The 27,176-nt window shown below is 51.7% G+C and overlaps 1 protein-coding gene across 2 annotated transcripts; it reads right to left on the reverse strand.

Annotated features, from left to right (window-relative positions):
* Positions 1-2,558: 2,558 nt before the first annotated feature.
* Positions 2,559-23,957, reverse strand: TRMT10B (tRNA methyltransferase 10B). 2 transcript variants are annotated; one of them, XM_045021757.1, is made up of 9 exons: positions 23,773-23,957; positions 21,654-21,871; positions 20,521-20,626; positions 16,992-17,116; positions 15,747-15,899; positions 13,095-13,173; positions 12,014-12,081; positions 10,992-11,115; positions 2,559-3,324 (listed from the first exon to the last, which is right to left on the reverse strand). In XM_045021757.1, exons 1-9 carry the CDS (start codon positions 23,798-23,800, stop codon positions 3,218-3,220), a joined length of 1,008 nt encoding a protein of 335 aa, XP_044877692.1. In that variant the 5' UTR covers positions 23,801-23,957; the 3' UTR covers positions 2,559-3,217. The 2 variants fall into 2 exon arrangements, with proteins under 2 accessions (XP_044877692.1, XP_044877691.1); XM_045021756.1 differs by having other exon boundaries at positions 20,521-20,629; positions 23,773-23,951.
* Positions 23,958-27,176: the final 3,219 nt, after the last annotated feature.

Raw genomic sequence — 27,176 nt, forward strand, 5'->3', positions numbered from 1 at the left:
CCACTGCCAGGGGTTCCTCTGCAGCTTCCAGAGAACTTAACACCTGAAGGCAGCAGCAGCACCATGGTATAACCCCAAACCAGCTACCCCGACCAATAGCTTGTAACAAATCTAAACTAGCCCCCGTTCAGCAGTTAGTGTAACGCAGCAACTGCCTTGAAACCGCTGAAGGCAGCAGCAACTTACTAAGTAGAAGGCAGCATGTTCCTGAAACGCCCCTCCCCTTCTCCCTATAGCCACGCCCCCTGGGGCTAGGCAGGGGCAGAATGGGAGTGTGACCACAGGGCATTAGGCACTGCGTCATATGGACCAGCTCACCGCAGGGTTAGACAACACTTAATACGGCTGTGGCCTCTGCTGAAAAGGCTGCCGTCCGTTAGACAACTCAGGCACTTGAACAGTCCAGCGCAAACCTCTAACAGCAACCCCAACGTACAGATTGCACCCAGCAGTGGCCTCCAGCAGGGCTGGAAGCTGAGCCATGACACCGCTTCAAAAAGCAAAGCCTCCCCTCTACCTGCAAACCAGCCCAAGGGTGCAGGGGGTCATTTTGTGCGGTGGCACTGCTAGAATTTGGAGGGAGGACCAGGAGAGCGCCCTGGGGGAATGCTGCACCAAAATATTAAAAATTCTGCACACAGTATTTAAAAAGTCTGCAAAATTCTGCTTATTTTATTTGTCAAAATAACACACACATACCCGTTTCCATTATTTTGGTAATTTATTTCAAAATAGGTGTCAGCAAGTATGTCTGTAACAATACGGACACTAAAAAAGATTCAGGAAATGTTTTTTTGACAAATAGGTGCCTTACTAAGCCTATAAATACAGAGTAATAATTCATTTAAACTGCAGTACAGAACTGTCAAATATCAGAGGGGGAGCCGTGTTAGTCTGGATCTGTAAAAGCAGCAAAGAGTCTTGTGGCACCTTATAGACTAACAGACGTTTTGGAGCATGAGCTTTCGTGGGTGAATACCCACTTTGTTGGATGCACTTGCATCTGACGAAGTGGGTATTCACCCACAAAAGCTCATGCTCCAAAACGTCTACAGAACTGTATTTCTCACCACCCCCACCCCCAAAGCAGTGCAAAGGCTTGGGGGAGTTAGGGGTAACAGAGGAGCTGAGGGAAGTAATTGTTGGGTAGGGGCCTGAGTGTGAAGTTGGGGGGGGTTGTTGGGTGTGGGTGGGAGAAGTATGGAACAGGTTTTTTTGAGGGGTGGGGGGAAATTGTTAGGGAGCCTCTGCTGCTTCCATTCAGTCAGGCACATCTGCCTGTCCCCATAGGGCCATGCACCCCCCAACTCCATGTGTCCTTCCACCCTCACCTCCATGTCTCTGTGCCCCCACTCAGCTACACCTTACCCCATGCGTCTCTGCTCCCCCCACCCCATGTCCCTGTGTCTCTACACCCCACTCCCATGTGTCCCTGCACCCCCACCCCACATCCCCAGGTGGCCCTGTGCTGCCACATAGTTACCCTTCATCCCCACGTGTCCCTGTGCCCCCACACCCGCACTCAGCTACCCCCTTACTCCCATGTGTGTCTACACCCCACAGCCCCATGTGTCCCTGCACCCCCTCCCCTGTGTCCCTCAGGGCCCTGCACCTCCACTCCTATTCAGCCCCGGCCCCAGTCTGTCCTCCCTCAATATCCCTTATGAACCTGTCTGTGACACACACACCACCAGCAGCCCCATATGCCCCCCGCTCTGTCTCTTCCCCGCCCCCCTTATCCCGTCTCCTGACCTGGCCCCACAGGCAGGGTGTTACCTTCTCTTCCCTATCAACAGCTGGGGCTGGCCCTGGAGCAGCTGTTTGGGTCTAGTGCCACAGTGGCCCCTGGTGGGCAACAGGCATAACTTCAGCAACTTTCCAGCAGAAGTTATTTACTGCAGGGGGAAAAAAAAAATTCCTCTTGGCCCATGAATGCTGCCCATGTGCACAATTCCCCCAGGAGTAAACATTGCAGCCAGCCACAGCACCTGCAGCTGTTCTGTACTATTTGTTAGCTAGGTCTTTAAATACTTTGGGCCCAAACTCTCAAGTACATTAAGGCCCCATCCACATCCGTGGCCACATAAAGGAGTTCTAGGGTGTGGCTGCACAGCAGATGTGGGTGTCATTTGCCGCTCATGTAGACATACCTGCACTTTAGAAAACAGCAGAGAAAGGATGCCCCAGGGTGGGTTTCAGAAGCAGGCCTGCCTGGCCCACTGCCCATGTACACTCACTTATGTAGCCTGCACAGAAACTCATGCTGCAGCATCCTCACTTCTACTTTTAGCTAGCTAGGTAGAGTACAGCTAGTGCTGGTACACTGCGACAAGCTGCAGTGCACACAGCACCCCCTGGAATGAGACTCGGGCCTTCTGAATCTAGTTTTGGTGTTTTCCCCCCATTTAAGTGTGCGTGTGGGGGGGAGAAGTGTGTTCAACAAAGGTAGGTAGCAACAGCACTAACGAACTTCCCTTTATACTTAAAAACGTTTATGCTTCCTTTGTCCCTGGCCTATATCCTGGCACTATAACACATCACAGCTTTCAGAAGGTGAATAGGTAAAGTGGGGTGACAGTATTGATTTGGGGCATCTTCCCTGCAAGAACTGTTTTCATCCTACTGAATGTTTCAAGAGGACAGCCAGCAGTGGTTAGTGGTGGGGTGGGGGAAATCCAAGAATAAATATTCTATTATGACATTAGTTAGATGTTAAGTAGCAGAAATATGAGAAGAGCATTACAAGAAAAACTTTCCTAGATAAGAGCACTGTGTTTTACCTGTGAAAAGATCAGTCCAGTTAACTGCTACACTGGTGTAATTAACTACTTTAACCCCACACTGCTTACTTGTAATTAACATGACAGTCAAAACCTTAAGGGATTTGTGTACATCTTCTCCCTGCCCCAAAGAGGAACTGGTAGTACAGACATTTCCAAAACACTAACAGAACATCAGTAAGAATTGACAAGTTCCCGTTGGTCTGTATTTGAAGCCCAGGGATGACCCTTGTTTTCCAGCAATACACCAATGAGGTAGAATATATTAAACTGATGAGCTCCTTATGCCACGTGAACCACATTTCTCTGTACACAAGCTACACTGATGCCTCTGCTTGAAATAACGAGGGAGGAGTTTGCTTCCTTTGGCTGTGCAGCCCATTAACATCACAGAATAAAGAGTCTTCTTGCATGTTGCTAAGCAGATGCATTTTCCATCATAGAGCTGTTTCCTGGAGAACGTAGCCTTTTCCGGGCGGAACTCCAGCTTTCAATGCTTCTGGCCAGCTCTGGGTCTCATAGTAAGTTGATAAGGCATCAAAGACTGTCAAAAAGAGTGATCAAGATCAGTCTAAATACAGCGATCACTGGAAATCTGGGCTTGTTTGTCACTGGTTAGAACAACAAAGGCTGGAAGAGCTGACAGCAGCCAGGCATCGTTGCTATTGTTTAGAATCTGATAGGCAGGCAACCTAGGAAACTCGTTTGTCACGTATCGGTAGCTAAAGATCAATGGCATGAGGAAATTCTGCCTTCTAGCTGACAGCCATGCTGACCTCCTGACAAGCCACCATGGATCAACTACAGCTTCCCGGAAAAGCAGAACATACCAGGGCCTCTCCCCTAAGAAGGAGCTTCTCTAGTCACACTTCTGTGTTTCCTGACACTGCTCTTCACGTTTTGTAACTTTAAGGTGAACACTTTCACCTTTATTGAACTTGGGCCAACTTTTCACACTTGGGTGCCTCAAGATAGCGGCGTGCTCCGGAGCGTTAGGAAAAACAATCAGGCCCCCTTCAGCAGGTGCCTACAGTGGGCGTAGCTTCTGGCACGCGTGTTTGAGAACCCTGGCATTCCCACTTAAGGCAAGCTGATGTGAGTATTCTTCTTCGAGTGATTGCTCCTATGCATTCCATGTAGGTGTGCGCGCCGCGCGTGCACGGCTCTCCGGAACATTTTTACCCTAGCAACTCCGGCGGGCCGGCTGGCGCCCCCTGGAGTGGCGCCGTCATGGCGCCCCTTATACACCTCAGCCGGCCCGTCCGCTCCTCAGTTCCTTCTTCCCGCCCGTGACGGCCAGTTGGAACAGTGGAGTGCTCCCTTACCTCCACAACCCTAGTGTTTCTCCGTAGTTTTAGTAGTTAGTTCAGTTCTTGTTGTAGTTATATATATATTTAGTGTTAATAGTGTCAATAGTTACGGAATTAGAGGGTTTGCCCCTCTTCTTCCGCCCCGGTGCGGGCTTATGCCCGGAGCACCGGGTTTCAAGCCCTGTGCGGCTTGCCAGCGGCCTATGCCGGTTAGCGACCCGCACGACTCTTGCCTCCGCTGCCTCGGAGAGTCGCATCGGCCAGATAAGTGCTCTATCTGCATAGCCTTTAAACCTCGTACGAGGAAAGAGAGAGACTCTAGGCTGAAGCACTTACTGATGGAGTCTGCGCTCCAACCTCCGGCGCCAGCTCCAGCGGCACCGAAAACCGCCTCGACAAGCAGCGCTCCGACTGCACCGAGCCGCTCCGGCACCGAGCCGGCATCAAAGACCCGGCACCGCTCCCTCTCCCCGGGGAGGAAGCACAAGGCGCCGAAGACGGCTGCCGCAAAACAGCAGCGAAAGCCGTCAGCCCAGCCGCCTCCGACGAAAACGGTGCAGGCTGAGGCAGTGCACGCTAAGTGCACCGCACCGTTGACTCCGGCGCCGCCTGGCCCGTCGAGTCCGGTTCCGCCCAGCTCCCCGGCGCCCACCGAGGAGGAGCTGAGGATCCCGTCGACGCCGGAGGCGTTCGCGACGGCAAGAGAGCTGATTGAGGCGACGGCCCCGTCATATCAGCCGCCGGCACCACTGGTGCGGACATTCAAGTCCCTCGGCAAGCCAGCGATGGTGCGCCCCTCATCTCCGGGCGACCGTGGCAACCGTGGCTCCAGAATCCGGTCTCGATCCCGGTCTATCTCCCGGCGAAGGTCGCCGAGGCACCGCTCCCCATCCCGCCGTAAATCGCCATCGCGACGCCGCTCAGCGTCCCGGCACCGGTCGCAGTCCCGGCACCGCTCTCCATCGCGGGGCCGGTCGTACTCCCGGCGGCGCTCCAGGTCCCGGTCACGAAGTCACCGGCACCGCAGCAGGTCCGCGTCCAGGCACCGCGGACATCGGGACTCGCGCAGCCGTTCGAGGCGCCGCAGATCCCGCTCGAGGTCCGGTTCCCGGCACCGCCGGTCGAGCTCCCGACGTCGCCGGTCGAGCTCCCGCCGCCGCCGCTCCCCTTCTTGGCACCGGAGATCCAGCTCCCGACGCCGTAGATCTGGCTCCCGGCACCGGAGATCCGGCTCCCGGCACCGTGCGCAGCACAGGTCCCGCTCGCCACTGGACCCCCGAGACGCCCGGCACCGACCCTCGGCACCGGAGGATCGTCTCACGCCGGCGCTGGACGCCCGCCCAGGCATCGCCACGGCTCCACCCTGGCCCTCCAGGGAACCCTCTGTAGCCTCACCCCAAGGCAGTGCGGTGGATTTCAGAGCCGGTTCCGTTCCCCCGGATCATGGACCCCAGTATTGGGGACATTGGGTGCCCTGGGCGCAATATGAACAGGGGCCTCCCCTGCCACCCAGGCAGCCGGGCTCGGCACCATCGGTACCGGTGGCCACCGTTAGTCGAGCCCCCCCGTCCCCACCGACGCAAGCCGCCGCCCACGACCCTTCTTTGGGGCAGGACTCGCTGCGGCCAGATCACCAGGTGGGCGAGCACCAACAGGAGGAGGTGCTCCCGGCCCACTCCTCGTCGTCCTCTCCAGATGAGGCGGTAGCGGGGGCCTCGCCATCGGGACCCCCGCCCATTGACCTCAGGGCACACCAGGACCTTCTCCGAAGGGTGGCAAAGGCCATTAACTTGCCCATAGAGGAGGTGCAAGAAGTCGAGGACCCGATTACGGACGTTGTCGGAGATGACGCCCCTGTCAGAGTGGCGCTCCCGTTCATTCGCACCATTCAGAAGAACAGTGCCACTATCTGGCAGTCGCCCTCCTCCGTTGCCCCCACGGCGCGAGGCGTCGAAAGGAAGTATTCCGTCCCGCCCCAGGGCTACGAATACTTGTACGTCCACCCCACCCCGGACTCGCTGGTGGTCCAATCGGTCAATGACCGCGAACGACACGGTCAACCTGCCGCTGCGCCGAAGGCGAAGGACGCCCGGCGCATGGACTTATTAGGGCGAAAAATCTATTCGGCGGGAGGCCTCCAACTCCGTGTCGCCAACCAGATGGCCCTCTTATCCAGATACACTTTTAATATCTTGGGGTGCCTTGCGAAGTTCACGGAGCTAACCCCTCCGGAATCCCGCCCTGAATTCTCAGCGCTGCTGGAGGAGGGCAAGTTAGCCTCCAGATCACTGATCAAAGCGGCCGTAGACGCAGCAGACTCAGGGGCTCGAACGGTAGCATCCGGGGTGACGATGCGCCGCATTGCGTGGCTACAATCTTCCACCCTCCCACCTGAGGTCCAGTACACCCTCCAGGACCTCCCGTTTGACACGAAGGGGCTGTTTTCTGAGAAAACGGATGCCAGAATCCAGTCCCTAAAGGATGGGAGGGTTGCGATACGAACTCTGGGTATGCACACCCCGGCCACGCAGAGGCGTTCGTTCCGCCAACAGCCCTACCGTCCCTTCAACCAGGCCAGGTCTCGGCCGTTTAACAACCGCCGAACGGCCCCCTTCCGCCGCAGACCGTCAGGGGGGCGGCGCAACCAGGCGCAGAACTCGTCCAAGGCTCCGCAGGGCCAAAAGCCGGCCTTTTGACGGGACGCCCGAGGACGGCCCATCACTCTCCCCCCAGGATCCACCCCTTTTGTTTTCCAATCGCCTTGCCCGCTTCCTTCCGGCGTGGTCTGCTATAACATCGGACAGCTGGGTCCTCAGCACCATCCAGCACGGCTACCGCCTACAGTTTCTTTCGCCCCCCCCCTCCCACCCACCTTCCCCGTCCCTCTTCAGGGACCCCTCTCACGAGCAAGTCCTCGTACAGGAGGTGCAGGCTCTGTTGAGCGTGGGTGCTATCGAGGAGGTGCCTCCCTGCAGGCGGGGCAGGGGATTCTACTCCAGATATTTCCTCATCCCCAAGGCGAAAGGAGGTCTTCGTCCCATCTTGGACCTCCGGGAGCTGAACAGATACCTCTGCAAGCTCAAGTTTCGGATGGTAACCTTGGGGTCCATTATCCCTTCCTTGGATCCGGGAGACTGGTTTGCCGCCCTCGACATGAAAGACGCTTACTTTCATGTGGCGATTTACCCCCCCCACAGACGCTTCCTGCGCTTCATGGTCAACGCGACCCACTACCAGTTTGCGGTGTTACCCTTTGGCCTCTCCACTGCCCCGAGGGTGTTCACCAAGTGCATGGCGGTCGTGGCCGCAACTCTCCGTCGTCGCAGAATTCACGTATACCCCTATCTCGACGACTGGCTGATCCGTGGCCGATCTCAAGAGCTGGTGACAGCCCAGGTGTCAGAGATACTGCACCTGTTCCGGTCTCTCGGCCTCCTCGTCAATGCCGAGAAGTCCCAATTACTGCCGACACAGCGATTGGAGTTCATAGGAGCAGTCCTCGACTCCACCCTCGCCAGGGCCTGCCTCCCTCGTTCTCGACACGAGACAATGGTCTCGCTCATTCGCAGCTTACAAGCCTTCCCTTCCACGACGGCCCGGTCCTGCCTTCGCCTGCTGGGCCACATGGCTGCGTGCACCTTTGTGACCGCGAACGCGAGGCTGAGGCTCCGTCCGTTCCAGATGTGGCTGACTTCGGTGTACCGGCCCCACCGCGACCCTCTAGATCTGGTGGTCACGGTCTCGGACCCCACTCTCCAGACGCTCACCTGGTGGCTGCATCAGGAGGTGGTCTGCGCCGGGGTTCCGTTTCGCCCCCCTCGCCCGTCGGTCACCCTGACCACAGACGCCTCGGCGCTTGGATGGGGGGCTCACATGGGAGACCTGCACACTCAGGGCCTCTGGTCGGCCCAGGAGCTCTCCCTGCACATCAACGTCAGGGAATTGAGAGCGATCCGCTTGGCTTGTCTCACCTTTCTTGCACACCTCCGGGACCGCTGCGTCGCGGTATACACGGACAACACGGCAGCCATGTTTTATCTGAACAAACAGGGCGGGGCCCGATCCTCCCCGCTGTGCAAGGAGGCGATGCTCCTATGGGACCTGTGTGTAACCCACTCGATTCGCCTCGAAGCGTTCTTTCTACCAGGAGTGCAGAACACGCTGGCCGACCGTCTGAGCCGGTCTTTCGCTGCCCACGAGTGGTCCCTTCGCCCCGACGTGGCCCACACCATCTTCCAAAGGTGGGGCTTTCCCCAAATAGACCTGTTTGCCTCCAGGACCAACAGGAAGTGCCACAGGTTCTGTTCGTACCAGGGTCGGGCTCCGGACTCCATCTCCGATGCGTTCCTCATGTCCTGGACGGGTCCCCTTCTATACGCCTTCCCGCCGTTCCCGCTAGTCCACCGAGTACTGCTCAAGCTACGGAGGGACAAGGCCCGCGTCATACTCGTCGCTCCGGCCTGGCCGAGGCAGCACTGGTATACCCTGCTCCTCGAGCTATCGATCCGGGATCCCATTCCCCTACCATTATGGCCGGATCTCATCTCTCAGGACCTCGGCAGGCTTTGTCACCCGAACCTGCAGTCGCTGCATCTTACAGCCTGGTTCCTGAGTGGTTGACCGACGCGGAGAGGACCTGTTCTGCGGCGGTGCAGCAAGTTCTCCTTGAAAGCAGAAAACCGTCCACACGCTCGACCTACCTGGCAAAGTGGAAACGCTTTGCCCTTTGGTGCGATCAGCAAGGTCTTAACCCCTTCTCGACCCCTCTACAGACGGTCCTTGACTACCTCTGGTACCTGAAAGGCCAAGGTCTCGCGATCTCGTCCCTGAGGGTACACCTGGCGGCGCTTTCGGCCTTCCGGCCTGCTGTAGATGGTCGCTCCGTGTTTTCCAACCCCATGGTTGCCCGCTTCCTCAAGGGGTTGGACCGCCTCTACCCGCAAGTGCGGCCGCCGGCTCCTACGTGGGATCTGAACCTGACTCTCACCCAGCTGATGCGCCCGCCCTTCGAGCCCATGGCCTCCTGCTCCCTCCTCCATCTCACCTGGAAGACGGCCTTCCTCGTGGCAATCACATCCGCCAGACGAGTATCCGAACTCCGCGCCCTGACGGCGGGTCCCCCATATACCGTCTTCCACGCGGACAAAGTGCAGCTTCGGCCACATCCGGCCTTCCTCCCTAAGGTGGTGTCGGCCTTTCATCTTAATCAGGAGATCTTCCTCCCGGTCTTCTTTCCAAAGCCGCACGCCTCACCTCGTGAGCAGCAGCTCCACACCCTCGACGTCCGTAGGGCCCTCGCCTTTTACATTGACCGAACTAAGTCCTTCCGGCGTTCCTCCCAGCTCTTTGTCGCAATTGCGGAGCGCATGAAAGGCGAGCCTGTTTCATCCCAACGGATTTCTTCCTGGGTGACATCCTGCATACGGGCGTGCTACGAACTTGCTCGCGTCCCCCCGTGCCGGCTCACCGCACACTCGACAAGGGCGCACGCCTCATCAGCCGCCTTCCTGGCCCACGTTCCCATCCAGGACATCTGTCGAGCGGCCACCTGGTCTTCCGTCCACACCTTCGCTTCCCATTATGCGTTGGTGCAGCAGTCCCGAGACGACGCAGCCTTCGGCTCTGCGGTGCTACACTCCGCCACGTCTCATTCCGACCCCACCGCCTAGGTAAGGCTTGGGAATCACCTACATGGAATGCATAGGAGCAATCACTCGAAGAAGAAAAGACGGTTACTCACCTGTAGTAACTGGTGTTCTTCGAGATGTGTTGCTCCTATCCATTCCAGACCCGCCCTCCTTCCCCACTGTCGGAATAGCCGGCAAGAAGGAACTGAGGAGCGGACGGGCCGGCTGAGGTGTATAAGGGGCGCCATGACGGCGCCACTCCAGGGGGCGCCAGCCGGCCCGCCGGAGTTGCTAGGGTAAAAATGTTCCGGAGAGCCGTGCACGCGCGGCGCGCACACCTACATGGAATGGATAGGAGCAACACATCTCGAAGAACACCAGTTACTACAGGTGAGTAACCGTCTTTTACTTCCTGTGCCTGCGTCTACCCCTCACTGATTAGACCATCTTAGACTTGTGTCTTCTGATGCATTCAGCAAATACATGCAGACTCTAGCCACTTGCTTGTAGCTCCCTCACCCCACCACACACACACCTACCTAGCCTAGGCAGTATTTTGGATGCTCCTCTTCATTATCCTTTCCTCCTCACACCAAACCTTCATTGCAACATATATGGACAGCACCAGGGGGTTCCCCACTACAGCAACCCTACTGAGATGCGCAAGGCAGCTCCGAACCCAGCCGCTCATCTGAGCAGCACCAATACACGTGTTTTGGTAAGAGGGGGAGGGGAATTTTGGGCTCAAGGGATAATGGTAACTCATTTTCCCACCCCACTGCAGTTACTGCCCTCAGTCCTTCGAGGATGTTCATGAGTTGGGGAGTGGTTCTCCAGCCCGAATACTGCATTGATCGGCAGCAGCCAGTGCATAGACGCAAGCTGGCCCAGGTCTAACAGAGCTTGGCCTCGGACTAGTTCCTAGCAAATAGGTGTTTGCTGTGCTGAGCTAACGATCAGTGGCACTTCTGCTGGCAATGCTAACGGGAGCGGGCCCTGCCACTGAACTAGCCTTCCAGCAGGGAGGGGGGCCATGTACCCATGTTAAGGCAGAGGGACGGGAAAGCTTCCACCCTGCTATACCTGTGCAGAAGACAAACTGGAATCTAGGCCCCACCACACACACAGCCATCTCTCCCCTTCTTTTATTGTTCTAGTCCAATGAACGCTGGGGCCTGAACTTCCCTCCCCGTTCCCTGGCCCGTGGTTGAGATCATGGTGTAGAGCTCTGGTCTGTAGCTGCATCCTGGCAATAACCAGCCTGGGAGCCATACCTTGATTGATTGCTAACGTCTCCGAATGATAGTTCTTCACGTTGGCGTTCTTCACCATGTACTCGGCAATGGGCAGCCGAGCTGTCTGCAAGGAGTGCTCCTGTGCCTTCTGCAAGGTCAGTTTCTGGAAGTCAAAGTAAGAGATGATGCACACGCACACACCCTGACCTTGTTCAGTCTGATGGCCTCGTAACACACACATTGCCCTTTGCTTAGGAGGGGCTAGGTGGGTGGGAGACCAGCCCATGCCCTCCAGGGCTGGGTAAAGCCAATTAAGACAGACTGGAGCTGTCCCTACTACATCCCTCCATTCCCCGTGGAAACTGCCACCCCAGAACAGACCGGGGCACCAGCTGTCTGCAGCAGGCAGTTCCGGAACAACGTGCCCCCGGGGAAGTTCCTTCCCAGCCCCCAAGGGGCAGAGGTTAGCTCATCCCTGAAGCATGAACGCTGATCTCCCTCCCGGAAGGTTGCGCGGGGAGCTGCCAGCCACACACAAGCAATGGGCAGGCCGCTGCCTGGAAGGCCATTCAGGACAAGACGAGACATTTATTCGAGTTTGGTGCCAGATGCTATGGAACTTACAACATCACACGCTTGAAACACTTTAACGCTGCGAGCCAGCGGCTTTCTAAACCACTGACTTATCTGGCCTCTGGTCATTTGCGTCGCCAAAGATGTCCGACGGTGGGACGTGTATGGCCCCAAACCTACAGAGGGATGGAGCCATTCCCCACTGGGACTCTTCGTGGTGCAGAGGTCCATGCTAGCACATCTGACCCAGGAGGGAGCCTCAGGGATTAGGAGAGATGGCAGGGCTGGAAGTCACCAAACTTATATTCACGACATAGTTTTGGGACCATACATTAGGAATCATTTGCAATAATCTGATCGCACTGCTAGTGAAGAGGAGAAAACTGCATGGCTTCCGGCATCATTTCCTGCCAGGGGCTCCACTAGTGCTGGCTGAAGGTGCCATGGGATTTTGTAAGTGTTTGGTGCAGCTTCCCCCAAGCACTCACCTTCTGAATGCTTTCATCCACGAGCCCGCCGAGGACATACACTCTGTGCGGGTCAATATCCTGCAGAGCTAGAAAGTGCCACAGTTAAACAGAACACTAGGCCGGTTAGCAGTAGCTGATCTACTGCAGAGGAGTGATTGGCTCAAACTGTTCTCTCTGCACAAGCTGGGCCCCGTGTGCTCCAGGAAGCTGGGGCCGTGGAGTGTGCTGCAGAAGCCACCCCATGCCCCAGAATTGTGCACCGTACCCAAAGCTTGTATTGGAGGACGGGCTTTAACCCTAATGGTTACAAAGGAAACCATCAAAACATGAACATCTGCCTGAGTCTGCAGAGAGCCTGAAACAACCACTCAGAGGTGGGCTGAAAATGGAGAAATCTGAAGATGCAAATTGCAATGGCAATGCTTGTTAACTCTTTCACTGCTGATCACTTTGACTTGCAGCTTGTGTGCTTACCCTACAATCCCAAAGAGCCAGGCCTTGCCACATGCCAAAGGCCACAACTGTATTTACCAAAGTTTCCCGCACCCCCCTTCAACAGCTTCCATAGACCCGATCCACACTGCCACTATGAAATTCTGCATCAGGCTGTCAGTTAAAAATAGAGGAGCAGCATATAATACATTCAATAGCAAGCCACAAAGGGGATGCTGCAGCGACTGTTTTATTTTCATGTTTAATTCAGTAAAACCCTGTCTTTAAGATAGATCTGAAACAGCCACCGAATTTCCAGCCTGCTGTTCTGGAGTACTGCAAAGTGCAGGGTTCTAACCACACAACACATGGGTCAAGACATTGATGATAATGGGAGTTAGGCATCTAAATACCTTCAAGGATCTGGGGCTAAAACCTTCATTCATTGCTGGGACATCTTGAGCATTGATTAGTGTAGATCAGATCCAGATGAGATCCCAGCTACACCAGTTAGGAACTGATCTGTCTGAAGTAGTTTTAAACAAGGTTTAAGAAAAGCTTTCAAACCAAACCAATCTTGGGTAGATTTTTTTTTTAAATAAATTCTAGATTTTAACAACCTGAGTTCTCTCCCGCCACAGCTCCCGCAAACAACCAAAGGACTCACCATTCTCTGAGTCAGGAGTGAGGTAGACAATCGTCTCTAAAGGAAATAGGTCAAGGTAACTTTCTGGAGTGGTATCCATCTGAAAAATGCAAAGGGAGAACATGCATGTGAAACAGACAAGAAGTATCTTCAGCTAGAGTCCAATACCCTTCTCAGACATGAAGCATATCAGAATTGGTAAGGCCTCTGGGTCATTCAATCCCACAAGGGTAAGATATTTTTCAGAAGAAACTAACACACACTCCACATCTATAAATACCACTGGTAATTTCCAAGTTTTTGTTAAATTCTTTCCTGAGCAAAACTAGCAGACATATTGAAGGAAAGAGATTAGCAATAATCCTAACTAACTTCACTGCCTCTGTTGAGAATTAGAATATCGTCCATGATTAGTTAGCGCGAAGTCATGCATTTTCCCCCTTTAACTGCCCAGTTTGTGAAGTTTATTGGAGGGAATAGAGCTCAGTTGTATCCAGGGGTCAGGTCTCCATGGTGCCAAGGGCTGTACACACACAAGACAAAAAGATGGGCCCTGCCCCAAAGAGCTTAGTGGGCTTGATTCATTCCTCAGTTGCTCTGTTTTTTTTCCCATGGAGACGCTGGCTGAGGGATCTGAGTTTTATTCCCACAGACCCGCTGTGTGACCACTTGTAGGGCAAGCCATGTAGGCCAAAATTTCTCATCAACTGCTCCTCGGCAATTCCACCAATGGCAACGGAGTTTCCCAGGTGCCACTATCTGAAGACAGGCTTACACGGGTTTAGCTAAGGTCATAGTATGGCCTACAAAGCCTTAACTACGTCTGACCTTGGGTGCAGAAGAAAGAACCCAGCTTGACTCTGACATTCTAGGCTGCGGTTGCAGGGCTGGCTGTTAGGAAAAGCCTCGTTTTATTTGTGAGCTGGACAAGTCTGATGTGAAGTCCAAATCCAACAACCATGGAACACCCCTCTTGCTGCAGGCCATATTCCAAGTATAATCACACATGAAGCCAAACCTCAGTTAGCAATGAAAACAGAACACGTGAATTGACACAGTGGGTCAGATCCAGGGTCCATCTCACCCAGTATCTTGTCTCTACCAGGGGCCAGCACCAGATGCATCAAAGGAAGGTGCAAATACCACACATCTGCCCAAAAACCAGTGTCCCGCCAATGCAGCAGGGGCTGTCTTTTTGTTCTGTGTTCACACAGCACCAACCACAATGGGGCCCTGGGCCACGGCTGGGGCTGCTAGGCACTTCAGCAATGCAAATCATTAATAATAATCATTTCCATGTCATCTGCAGCAGCTCTTGTCACGTTATTGATTTGAACTGGGACGGTATAGAACATGGTTGCAACCGAAGTCCTGTAGTGGCACCAAATCTTGTATAAAGGGGGTCAAATGAGGTGTCTAAGACAGGGTTATGGTTATGCTGTCTATATGTGTGTATCAGTTTTGTAGTTGAAGTTATGAATATTGGCTCTGTACTGTCTGTATTTCAGACTTATGCTGTGCTTCTGGGAAACATCCCAGACAAACATCTCTGCCTAGCCTGCTTGATGGCCCATTAAGGACCATCAGCTATATAACTCACCCATGGAGAGAAGGCAGATACACCTTGTAACTCAGCAAAGTATGCAGGGACTTGCTCATGTGACTCCAGACTCCATTTTACTGTAATTTTCCACAGTAAGAACAAAGAGGTGTTCTTACACATGGAAAAGACTATAAAAGGCTGATGCCTCATCTCCATCTTGTCTTCAGTCCTGCTTCTTACCTCTGGAGGGACTTTGCTACAAACAGAAGCTCTGAACAAAGGACTGAATGACCCATCCCAGCTGTGGATGTACTCCAGAGACTTGATTTAAACCTGCAGTTTATTTCGTCACTGCTACAAGCCTGAACCAAGAACTTTGCCATTACTGTATGTAATTGATTCCATTTAACCAATTCTAGCTCTCATTTATATCTTTTTCCTTTTATGAATAAACCTTTAGATTCTAAAAGATTGGCAACAGCGTGATTTGTGGGTAAGATCTGACCTGTATATTGACCTGGGTCTGGGGCTTGGTTCTTTGGGATCGAGAGAACCTTTTTTTCTTGTCATGGGGATGAATGGTTATGAAAACCAACACCCCAGGACGAGTGGCACTGGTGGTGATACTGGGAAACTGGAGTGTCTAAGGGAATTGCTTGTGTGACTTGTGGTTAGCCAGTGGGGTGAGACCAAAGTCCTCTCTGGCTGGCTGGTTTGGGTTTGCCTTAGAGGTGGAAAACCCCCAGCCTAGGGCTGTGACTGCCCTGCTTTAAGCAATTGGTCCTGAATTGGCACGCTCAGCTGGGTTCCGCCAGAACCAGCATCGTTACAGCTCTACACTCAGTTCATGATCCCACTGAGTGTAATTCCCTCTTGTTTCATTGGCTTTGAATAAGACACTTGTCTCGAAGTTCAAACTAAGACACACAGCTGCTATGCTCATATGAGGGGCACACGAAAAGGTACGACGAAGAAGGGAAAGATTCTCGCTTGTGTTACTGCGTTTTAAAAACAGCCTTTTAGATTATATAGATATGAGTCACAGGAGCACCATGTTTTGCTGTGTACAAGGGGGCAGTCGCCACGGTCTTGTAGAATTCACTCTTGTCAGATACTTTTACGATACTTACGAGGTAACTGGAAAACCCATCGTTCATTCGTAAGCACTCTTCAGAAATAGGACTGCCTGCCACAAATCCAGTAAGGCAAATCCAAAACGGCTTTCCAGCTTTCTTGTTGGAACCATACAGCCTCCTTATCTGAGCGGCAAGGCGACTTATTTCCTTCCAAGAGAGAACAAACATCTGCACACAACTGGCCCAGATGGGTACGGGCTCAGAGCTAAGGGCACCACGTCCTCCCACCTCAGGCCCAGGGTGGAGATCTCCCATCACAGCACAGGTCCGGCCCAGCCCAGCTTAGCGTGCAGAAGCTGAGGAGGGGGCCGAGCTCCTGGACTAGCGGGTGTTTTAAACATAGGCGCCAACTTTCCCAGGCGCCGGCGGATGCTCGCGCCCCTCCCGGCCCCGCCCTGACTCCACCCTTTCCCCGCCCCCATTCCAACCCCTTCCCCAAAGTCCCTGCCCCAATTGCACCCCCTCCCTGCCCCTATTGGATCCCCTTCCCCAAATCCCCACCCCAGCCCCACCTCTTCCCCGAGCACGCCGTGTTCCCCCTCCCCCCTCCTTCCCAGCCGCGCGGGGGTGGAAATCGGGCATGCGGCGCGCTCAGGGGAGGAGGCAGCGGCGGAGCGGAGGTGAGGTGGGCAGGGGGGCGTGGAGCTGCCGGTAGGTGCAGAGCACCCACCAATTTTTCCCCCATGGGTGCTCCAGCCCCGGAGCACCCACGGAGTCGGCACCTATGGTTTTAAAGGCCATTTTTCAGGAGGGACAGTGGAGATTTATGCTGGGCAGGGAGAGTGGGGTAACCGAGGCTCTGTTCTGCCCTTGGCCTTTGGGTTCCCTTCCTGTGCGCTGCGTTTCGGAGAGAGAGCGTGCCAAGGGCAGGGGCACACTGCCTGGGTACAGAGCAGGCCGAGGACAGAAGGGCCAGTCAGATACTCCCATCCCCCATACAATCTAGCTCTGATCTCACTGGTTATTTAAAAGGAAACACCCTGGTTGTGTAGCAGACAAGCTTCAATAGTGGAAACAAAAAAGAATCACCTGTCAAAAATGGATACATATAAATGAATTGTTCTTACCAGCCAGGCCCCAATCCCGCAATGGAACCCGCTAGCTCAGCCCTGGCGCGGGGTCTCTGCTAAATACCTCCCCCCGACCTCAGGGAGGTGCCTATGCTGGCAGACCTCATTGTAAGATTCCTCCCCAAGAGGCTCACAAGCACTAGGGAGAGCTAGCGGTTGCAGAGCATACCTTCTGCGTCATGTGGCTGGTCATACTCAGATCTATACACAGCCACGGTGCTGCCTCTTTGGCCGCCAGAAGCCGCTCCTTGGCGATCGCTTTTAAAACACGTTTGCTGTGCTGGTGAGCAACGCCTGGAATGCAGAGCAGAGAGAGAGATGGGAGGGGAAGTGTTAGGGGGAGAGAGGGAATTCAGTCGCTGAAATAATGCAAGCGCCTGTAACGTTGCCGTAAATCCCAGGCCCCAGTATTCTTGTCGGGGTCCTCAGAAGCAGATGAGCTTTTTTCCATTTCCCTGCTTGGGTTCCCCCTCCCCTCACTCCCCCAGTGGCCCCTCCCCCACAGCTCTAGGTTGATGTGGGGGTGGGAGGGTCTCCGTTGGTCACATCCCCTGGCGAGGTACTTGCAGTAGAGAGAGGGACATATTAATGTTGTTGCACAGGGCACTGGCCAGACTTCTTGCGTAACACTGAATTCCGCTCACCCGTGCTCCAGGGAGACCAATTCAGCCTGGAAGAGGTGGAGAGAAGGGCTGCTAGGCTGATCAGGGGAATGGAGGGCTGATCTCCCGAGAGGCGGCTCACAGAGCTTGGCTTGCTCTGCCCAGCAAAAGGAAAGCCGGGAGGGGATCCGATTGTTCTCTATAAACACACGGGGGGTAAACACCAGGGAGGGTGAAGAACTACTGAAGCCAAAGGACGAGGTTGGCACAAGAGCCAATGGGGATAAACTGATCCGGAGTAAATTCAGGCTGGACATGAGAAGGTGGTTTCTAGCCACCAGTGGGGCGAGGGTCTGGAACAACCTCCCAGCAGGAGCTGTGGGGGCAGACAACCTGACTGCTTTCAAAATGGGCCATGACAAGTCATAGAATCATAGAATCTCAGGGTTGGAAGGGACCTCAGGAGGTCATCTAGTCCAACCCCCTGCTCAAAGCAGGACCAAACCCAACTAAATCATCCCAGCCAGGGCTTTATCAAGCCTGACCTTAAAAACCTCTAAGGAAGGAGATTCCACCACCTCCCTAGGTAACCCATTCCAGTGCTTCACCACCCTTCTAGTGAAAAAGTTTTTCCTAATGTCCAACCTAAACCTCCCCCTCTGCAACTTGAGACCATTACTCCTTGTTCTGTCTTCTTCTACCACTGAGAACAGTCTAGATCCATCCTCTTTGGAACCCCCTTTCAGGTAGTTGAAAGCAGCTATCAAATCCCCCCTCATTCTTCTCTTCTGCAGACTAAACAATGATATCATAATGGTCCCTTCTGATCTTGAATTCTATGATTCTATGATTCTATGAACAATCCCAGTTCCCTCAGCCTCTCCTCATAAGTCATGTGCTCCAGCCCCCTAATCATTTTTGTTGCCCTCTGCTGGACTCTCTCCAATTTATCCACATCCTTCTTGTAGTGTGGGGCCCAAAACTGGACACAGTACTCCAGATGAGGCCTCACCAATGCTGAGTAGAGGGGAATGATCACATCCCTCGATCTGCTGGAAATGCCCCTACTTATACAACCCAAAATGCCATTAGCCTTCTTGGCAACAAGGGCACACTGTTGACTCATATTCAGCTTTTCGTCCACCGTAACCCCTAGGTCCTTTTCTGCAGAAAAAAAAAAACTAACTAAAAAAAAAAATTTTTTTTAATTTTTTTTTTAATAAGAAAAAAAAAAGACCAATTTTTGCCCCAGATCCCTAAGTGGCCTCCTCAAGGGCTGAGCTCACAACCCTGGGTTTAGCAGGCCAATGCTCAAACCACTGAGCTATCCCTCCCCCCACAAGATTATCCATGAACAAGATTATCCAGTGGGGTTGCTTGGGAGAGCAGGGGACCGGACTCTCTGACCCAGAAGGACCCTTGCAGTCCTGTGCTTCTTGGGTTCTCAGGGCTGAGCCCCGTGCCATGGAAAGAAAAGAGAAGCTTGGTCTGGCAGGCAGCTGCCTCGCCACGTGATCTCCTCCCACTGAGGGCCACGGCAGGAGCAGAAAAGGGCTGTGGTTACAGAGAGGATCCAGGGATATGCAGCTTTCCTTATCCCCACTGCTTCTCACGTCTGTTCCACACCCCTGAACTACTGTGACCCCCACAGAAAGGGGGGCTGTCTCTCCAGGCTGGGAAATGCTGCCTTAAAGAAATACAAAGGGGATGGTTTGTTGGTTTCAACATGGCCCTGCTCGGTCTTAGATCTCAGGGCTTGAAACAGATTTATAACAATGGCTGGTAAACTGTCACTCCAATTTCTTGGTGGCGTCCACACTAAATGATTGTTAAGTTTCAGCTTTTCCATGAGGAGCTGCTGGCCTCAGAGAGGATTCTTGCTGCTGCATGGAAAGAAGCCTCTGAAGAAGGGCCACATACAGATTGCTCCTGAGGAGAAATTTCTCAGATGGGAAAGGCATGACAAGGTGTCCCATTCCTAGACACTTGTACCTGAAGAGGTTATCCTGCACTCACTTAAACGTGCGCGTAACTTCACGCAGATAAGGATTCCCACTGAAGTACATGGGAACGCAGCAACATGAAGTACCCGCCGGCACAACATGTAGAATGTGTGCACATAAGTCTTTGTAGGCCTTAACCGGCAGGACGTTTCATTTTGACAGTGATCAAAACAAATCCAGGTAAAAGTTACGTTTTAATAAAGCACAGGCCTCAAAAAAATCAAACAGGCTAATGTTCTAGGAGCTCATATAAGATAGGGTTGTAAAAAGGCAATATCACTGTCTTGTGTTGGATTTAGTTCTATATTACAAGGGGGTTGGGCTCTTTATGAATGTGCTGAACTCCAGAGGTATTTCTGGACACGATGTTTGGCAGCTGCTTATTTTGACGCAGTCTTAAAAATGGATTCCCCCTCCCCCCTCCCATGTGTTAAAAGCCTGATACTGTGTTGTCAATAAGCAGCAGAATCTTGGAGAACTCCCTCTGAACATCCATGGGCTTGTCTTTACCGCAGGGTTAACTCAAGTCTCATCCACACACACGAATCTGTGAGCGGGGTGGTACTTTCATTTGCAATGGCCAGCAGGACCAGAGGGATAGGCAACAGGTCAAGTTAACACAGTCACTCTGTGCAGCTCTCGTGTTCTTCTGCAGTGTAGCCACTTTCACTAGAGCTAGGCTAACTGGAGAGGACTGAACTCAAGTGCAGATCGTTTGACTTAACTCCACAGTTAAAGTAAAACATTGCCCTGGTCTACACTTGAAATTTAGGCTGACATAGCTACATCCCTCCGGGGTGTGAAAAATCCACACCCCCTGAGCGACAGAACGACCTCACCCTCGGTGTAGATGCAGCTAGGTGTGTCCTTGGGAAGCTGGTGTTCCTACAGCAGCGGAAAACCCCCTTCCATCGGCGTATGCCGCATCTACACTACAGTGCTGTTGCTATGCCCCATAGTCCCCGTAGTGTAGACAAGGCCATAGGCTAAGAATCAAAGTCATTAAAACACATAGCCAGATTTACAGGTGCTGTAAGATTTCAGCTGGTGTACAGTGGCTGAGCTAACCCCATAGTTTTCAGTTTGCTTGTACCTTTATCTTCAGCGTGTTTAGCTTTTCTCCTCTCTTTTTCCTGTTTTCTCTTCTTCTTCTTCGCCATAACTATTTTCTCCCAATGCCTCTGTTTCCTCAAAACATTCTTCTTTTAACACAAAAGAGAACAAAAGGATCTGAGAAGCTCATAAAGATGCAATAGATGTAAAGTGCCAACCTAACCAGTTTTTCTAAACCCCAGACCTAAGTTTGAGTCCACTTTCAGAAAAGGATGCCAAGTTTTCGGCTGCAGATTTGTGCACCCATAGCCCTGAACGTGTGCACACAAGCTGAGCAGATCCCTACCTACCCAATTTGTGCACACAAATTTAGTTTTTACTTGTGCAAAATTGTGGGTGCAAATAGACAGGCCAGACTGAAGCGTCGTTAAACTATTGGGCCTAAACAACAATATTTAGTGGTGGATTTAAAAAAAAAATTGTTTTGAAAAGCATTTTTGTCTTTTAAACTACTCCAATAACAGTCAAGGAAACAAAGCCACAAATGAAGTCTATTTCTCTTGATAAGAGCCCATTCCAGCTAAACTTACTTGACTTCCAGGCTGCAAGATGAAGCCACTACAAATATTTTCTTTGTTCCTGAATGACGGTTCTTGTTTACATCTAGCTCTGTCATGCATTTACCAAAGGAACACTGTCAAAATAAACACCATGCAGCTAAAAAACCACCTTCCTTACCTGGCTCACATCATTAGAACAGAGCTTTGAAAGATCCACTATGCTCCCCCGACCCACATTTGCGCTATTTCTCCCCTACTTTGTATATGTCTCTCAGCCTGGATGATGCAAACAGACTGGTCAGTTTCACGGCCTGGGGACCAGTCTGTAGCAGGATGCGGCTGTGTTTGGGTTCCTAGTTCCACTAGCAGGGAACGTTTACATGGGTTTGTTAAACAAAACCTGGGTTGTTAAAGAATATAATTTCTAGTTTTAGTCGTTACTTTTCATAGATCCAGCATCTAGCTCTGACCTTGTGTGTAATGCTGTTAGGCCCTGATCCTGCCATGGATCTGTACAGGCAGTGCTGCGTGCCCATGCAAACCCCCCGGCTGCAAGGGGCTGCCCATACTGCCCCACTGGCAGGATCGGGGCCTGACCTTATACTGTACGTACCGAGTACCACTTCTCGCTCCCCACAGGGAGGTCCTTTGGGCTGTCACAGCCTGTGTCAATCTGCAGGAGCCGGAAGCTTTCACAGATGCTTTCCCTGTCCCCTCCATCATCCTGCCAGGCGACCTCACATTCCCATTGTTGATCTGCTCCCCGCTCTGTGTCATGCTCTGCATGTTTCATCGTTGCCCTGTGCTCCGGCACAGTGCAGAGTGGTGGCACTGCACAGAAAGGGAAGGTGATCAGAGTCTAATGGAGACTTTGCACGTTTAATTCAACAGACCAGATTGACTCTTCCTAGGCGCAACTCACACCTGGCAGTGGAGAGGGGGAGGCAGAGAATATCAAGCAGCATTTCCACTGCTGCCCTCCTCCAGGGCTTCTACTGGGGGAAAGCAGCTTTGGTCTGAGCCCCAGGACCGGGGAAGGCTGCAACAGGGTATGGGGCTGCAGCCCATTCAGGCTGCACCAGCTCTCAAAGGCTCCTCCAGAAAAGGGGAGGTTGTAGGAACCTTGAGCCACTAGGGGACTCCCTGGCCCAGTGTACACAGACCCTGGAGCAAATCTGGCCCCATACAGCTTTAAACCCTACTAGCTGAAAGTGTAGGCCAGCAGTCCCCAACCTTTTTCGTCTGGCGGGCGCCAGACAATGAGCCACGGAGGACCGTGGCGGTGGACGAGCATCCGCCGAAATTCCGCCAACAAACGGCAACGTCAATAGGTGTTGCCGCCGAAATGCCACTGACAAGCAGCAGCATCCAGAGGTGTCACCGCCGAAAATCAGCAGTGATGCCTCTGGATGATGCAGCTTGTCAGCGGCATTTTGGTGGATGCTCATCTGCCGGACAGTATGTGGGCACACTTAGATGCCATGGCGCCCGCGGGCACCACGTTGGGGACCCCTGGTATAGGCAGTGGCATAAGCAGCCATCGAGCAGGGAAGAAAGCAAGAAGAGGTTTTGTACACTTCGTGATTAATGAGCCTACAGGGTCACTAACAATGTGTGACACTCCCAAGGGACAGAAGTCAGATGCAGACAGGCTGCAGCAGGATGGGATTATTAGAATGTGCGTGTGGCACTGGGACATTTCTCTTTGGAGAGGAAGTAAGTAGGGCAGCAGATTGCAATTGACTAGCAGGTACAAATACAGCATCCCATAATCCAGAGGAACAAACTCATGACACACACAACCCTGCTCAGCTACATCTTCATTTTCCACATTTTTATAATAAAGCATAAAAAATATTAAAAATAAAGTTCTGACATTTTTCACCCCAAAGCTGTGTGAACTTTTTCAAAACTGAACTGACCCTTCTTTGGAAGGGTGATGGTACTGGATCATTCCCTAGTGCTTAAGTATATCTTATCCCAGGACTGCGACAGAAACAAAAGTGAAGCTGGCTTAATTGTATCTGTCTCTATTTGGCAAAAGAGCTCCAAACACTCCGTGCTACAAACTGCACCTGAAATAGAGCTCGGGGTAGCACAAAAGATTTTCTTTTTCACTAACAGAAGTTAGTCCGATAAAAGATATTAACTCACCCACCTTCTCGCTCTAATATCCTGGGACCAACATGGCTACAACTACACTGCAAACTACAAATAACACACACTCTGTACGCCAAAAAGTAAAAAAAGCCACCAACCCATATTGCTGCTACCCCATCCACCCTTCCCTGTCCCCTTGGTTCAACCATCTATTGCTATCCTGAAACTAAGCTTTTGAAGGCAAGCACTGTTTTTCCTTGTATGTCTAGTCAGTGCCTAGCACTGTGATCTGGGTGTGACCTCTAGGCACTGCTGTAATAATAATGCCTCCTGAACATAGACAAGCCCGTGAAATTCCCAGCATTCCCCTCTCTAGTACATATAATGGTCAGATTTTACAGGCTCAGCTAAACTGGTTTAAATCCGGAGTAACACCACCTCAGCCAAAGGAGTAAGGGAGTTACTGGAGAGCTACACTGGCCTAGGAAATCAGAATTGGGCCCCATGGCTTTAAAATAAAAATACACAGCTGGCCCTCAGCAATTCACAGGCTGTCCGGAACCAGCCATGCGGAGGCAGAGACACCGGTTCATACTATTGCATTCTTTAAAGTCTGAATGTTTGCTACTCACCAAGCACACTTGGGCCCCTAGTGACCATGCCCGGCGCTCAGGCCACAGCCAGGCCCTAACAGCACCCGCACCTTTCAGAGGCTTGCAGGCACCAAACTTCCCATGTGAGGGCTAGACTTAGTCAGGTGGCTCAGCCTCAAGGTCACGTCCTCTGCTGAGCCAACTGCATTCTGGGAGTTGTAGTCCTAATACTCTGAACAGCTGAGAGACCGAGCACTTTGGACTTCTAACATTGCTGGTTTAAAGCCACAGGGCTGCCCGGGGGGCAATTTACCCCGGGCCCCACCGTGGCCCCCATGAGAATATAGTATTCTATAGTATTGCAACTTTTTTTTATGGAAGAGGCCCCCAAAATTGCTTTGCCTCAGGCCCCCTGAATCCTCTGGGTGGCCCTGTAAAGCCATGTGAAAGAAGAAATAAGGGGAGATATACCAATCGCCTAGAACTGGAAGAGACCTTGAAAGGTCATTGAGTCCAACCCCCTGCCTTCACTAGCAGGACCAATTTTTGCCCCAGATCCCTAAGTGGCCCCCTCAAGGATTGAACACACAACCGTGGGTTTAGCAGGCCAATGCTCAAACCACTGAGCAAGAGCTGCTCTTGCTCCTCTCGGGCTTCTTCTTAACCTGAAAGCAAACCTTTCTCCCCTTCATTAATGTTCTAAACCCTCTTTTCCTTTGGGGAATTTGGGATCAGAGGGTTTTTGCTTTACATTTTATTTCCATAGTTCATATTTCTTGGTATCTATACTTAGTTCAGGTTGTCTGACACTTCCCACTGTAAGCCCCTGTTCTCAGTTGCCTATAGCTTTGCCAAACTTTAAATGTTTGTGCTGAGATCTTCCATGCCAGGTGTCTGCCTCATGTGAAATTTTTTGGAAAGTTTCAGCTAAAGTGGTGCAGTTGTTTCCAAGAATGAAATTAAATACATTGTTTAGCCCGTATTAAAATAATTCTTACCGTTGTTTCTCTGAGAAGCCCTAGTGCATCCATGTTTTGTAGCAAGGACTTGAAATCTAGCAGGGCAATTTTGCCCTAGTGTCAAGGAGTTGCCATTTGTTGACACTATGAAAATCCACCCAAATTTGACCAAATTATAAGCTTCTGGAAAATTGCAGTTCACACATGCTGAGTATGGACTTGTTTGAGTTTGGCAGCTAAATTGTCCAAAGATTCCATTTGGACTGAACATGCTCCATCCTGTCAGAATTCCCACCTGTGACCAGACCATGTGCCAGCCCGACAGAGCAACTGAGCATGTTCCATCCTGGGCCTGCAGGGGCTGAGCAGGACTTTTCTTGAAACCATATGGGCAAAACTTAATTCTGGCATTTCCCAACTTTTGAGCATTTGACTTTGTAACCCTAGTGTTCTTTTAACATAGAGTGTCCTTAGATGCAACTATTTCATCTTTGTATTATGGTGGTTCATAGAGGCTTAAACTGAGATCAGGACCATGTTGCACTAGATATTACACAAACACATTGTAAGACTGTCCATGCCACTGAAGAGCCTACAGGCTAAGGGGACAAAACAAAAGCAGCATTATTATCCCCATTTTACAGATGGGGAAACTGAGGCATGGAGCAAGTAAGGGCTTGTCTACACAAACAACTAGACCACAGCAGCTAGCTGTCCATGTGCACGCTGCTGACACACATTAAGAAATTTGTTTGAGTGCTTTGAGCTAGTTTGGTTTCAAAGAGGAACATATGTTTTAAGTTAATATGTGTTAAGTTATCCTCACAGCAGGGAAATATCCCCATTTTACAGCGAGCAAGCTGAAGGCAGACAGCAGTTAAGTGACAAGGCAGTTAGGCTCTCCACAGGTGCAGCTGACTGACTCCCACCAAGTCCCACTCTGTAACAGGAATGTTTTTCATGCAAGCTCAGAAGAACAGCTGACAGTCTGCAGAGTAGGAGCCACATAGCAACTCCAAGCACAGGCCTAGAGGGGACCTGAGATGACAGGTGGTTACTGTCCTGATTTTGCTAAGCAGTTTAGGATGTTGCCCCTACATAATAATAGATCTCACAACAATAATTAGATTGATTTAGCTATAATGGGGTGAAATATGCATGCATACAGGTCAGCACAGCTGTCTTTAGAGCCCTGACACACATCATGTCATGAAGTCATACAAGTTCCTCCTCATTCTTGTCATAAATCAATTATTTTCTGGGTCTTCTGTCACAGATTAGTCCCATGTGGAGGATTCCTTCCTCTGAAATGTTCTTAAGGTAGCTCTGTGAATCCTCATCAGCATTCTTTGATGAGCGAACTGCAGGTCAACTCAGCAAGCAAACGGGGAAAAATACAGAGAAACGGTAAACTAAAAAGCAGACATTACACAGTGGTGAAATGGCAGTTACTGGTATTGCTGGCTCCTTGGAGGATCTGGGCCCAAGTCACTATGTTACATAAAAGCTTTGCCTGGAACCCCCAAACTAATTATATGCCTGCCTTTTCTGTAAATTTGAACAGCAGCTCTGGGGAGGACAGGCAAGCATTGATCTAGCTGGCCACACTGACTACTCCTTCTGTTTAATTAATGTATTTGACTAAGATAAAAGCCTGCAGGACACAGCACATTATCTTTGATGTCCATAACAGAAGCAAAACAGTGGTTGCCCATTAACTGCGCAGCACACATTATAACAACCCAATACACAATGTCTATCCCATTTGTCATTAGAAACTCTTTAATGTAAACTTTTCTACCCACAACTCGCTCCTCTTCACAAACTCACATCAAACGCGGTTATCTCAAAGGATGTATCTGGATTTGTCGGGCATGTTGCCAGGAATGGATTTAACTGGATTAGCACACAGATGTTAACAGATGTTATCCTGGATGTTTTCTCTCCAAAGGCTTGGAAATGATTAATCTACAATTCAGAGGGGTAGCCCGTTAGTCTGGACCTGTAAAAAAGGACAAAGAGTCCTGTGGCCCTTATAGACTAACATACGTATTGGAGCACAAGTTTTCGTGGGTGAATAATATTCTGAATAGTCACCCACGAAAGCTTATGCTCACCCAGGAAAGTTTATGCTCCAATACGTCTGTTAGTCTATAAGGTGCCACAGGACTCTTTGTCGCTTTCATCTAAAATTGTGTGTGTCAGGGTAAGGAAGTGATCATCAGGATTTCTTGAGATTCTTTAAAATGCTCCTGGGAAACTCATCCAATATATTTGCTGGGCTTGGCTTCTCAATCTGACACGACAGTGCATGGGCTAATTCTGGGGTTCTGAAACAGTGGGGGGACAGGGTGCTCAACAATAGACCCCAGGGGGTTCCAACCACTCTGCCTTTCCCTGGTGCTAAATGGATATGACCAGGATACAACTGGCCTACCGGACTGACCATGAGATGGGAAACAGGAACTCTTGTGTTCTAATCAT

The sequence above is a fragment of the Mauremys mutica genome, chromosome 6 (genome assembly GCF_020497125.1).
Source record: "Mauremys mutica isolate MM-2020 ecotype Southern chromosome 6, ASM2049712v1, whole genome shotgun sequence".
Classification (NCBI taxonomy): Eukaryota; Metazoa; Chordata; order Testudines; family Geoemydidae; genus Mauremys; species Mauremys mutica.

Coding starts and splice junctions, on each gene's coding strand:
- TRMT10B (XM_045021756.1), bottom strand. CDS start 23,800: ATGGTCACTAGGGGCCCAAGTGTGCTTG. Junction 12,082..13,094: donor CACTCCTGACTCAGAGAATG/GTGAGTCCTTTG, acceptor GGCACTTTCTAG/CTCTGCAGGATATTGACCCG. Junction 3,325..10,991: donor GACGTTAGCAATCAATCAAG/GTATGGCTCCCA, acceptor TCTTTTTGACAG/TCTTTGATGCCTTATCAACT.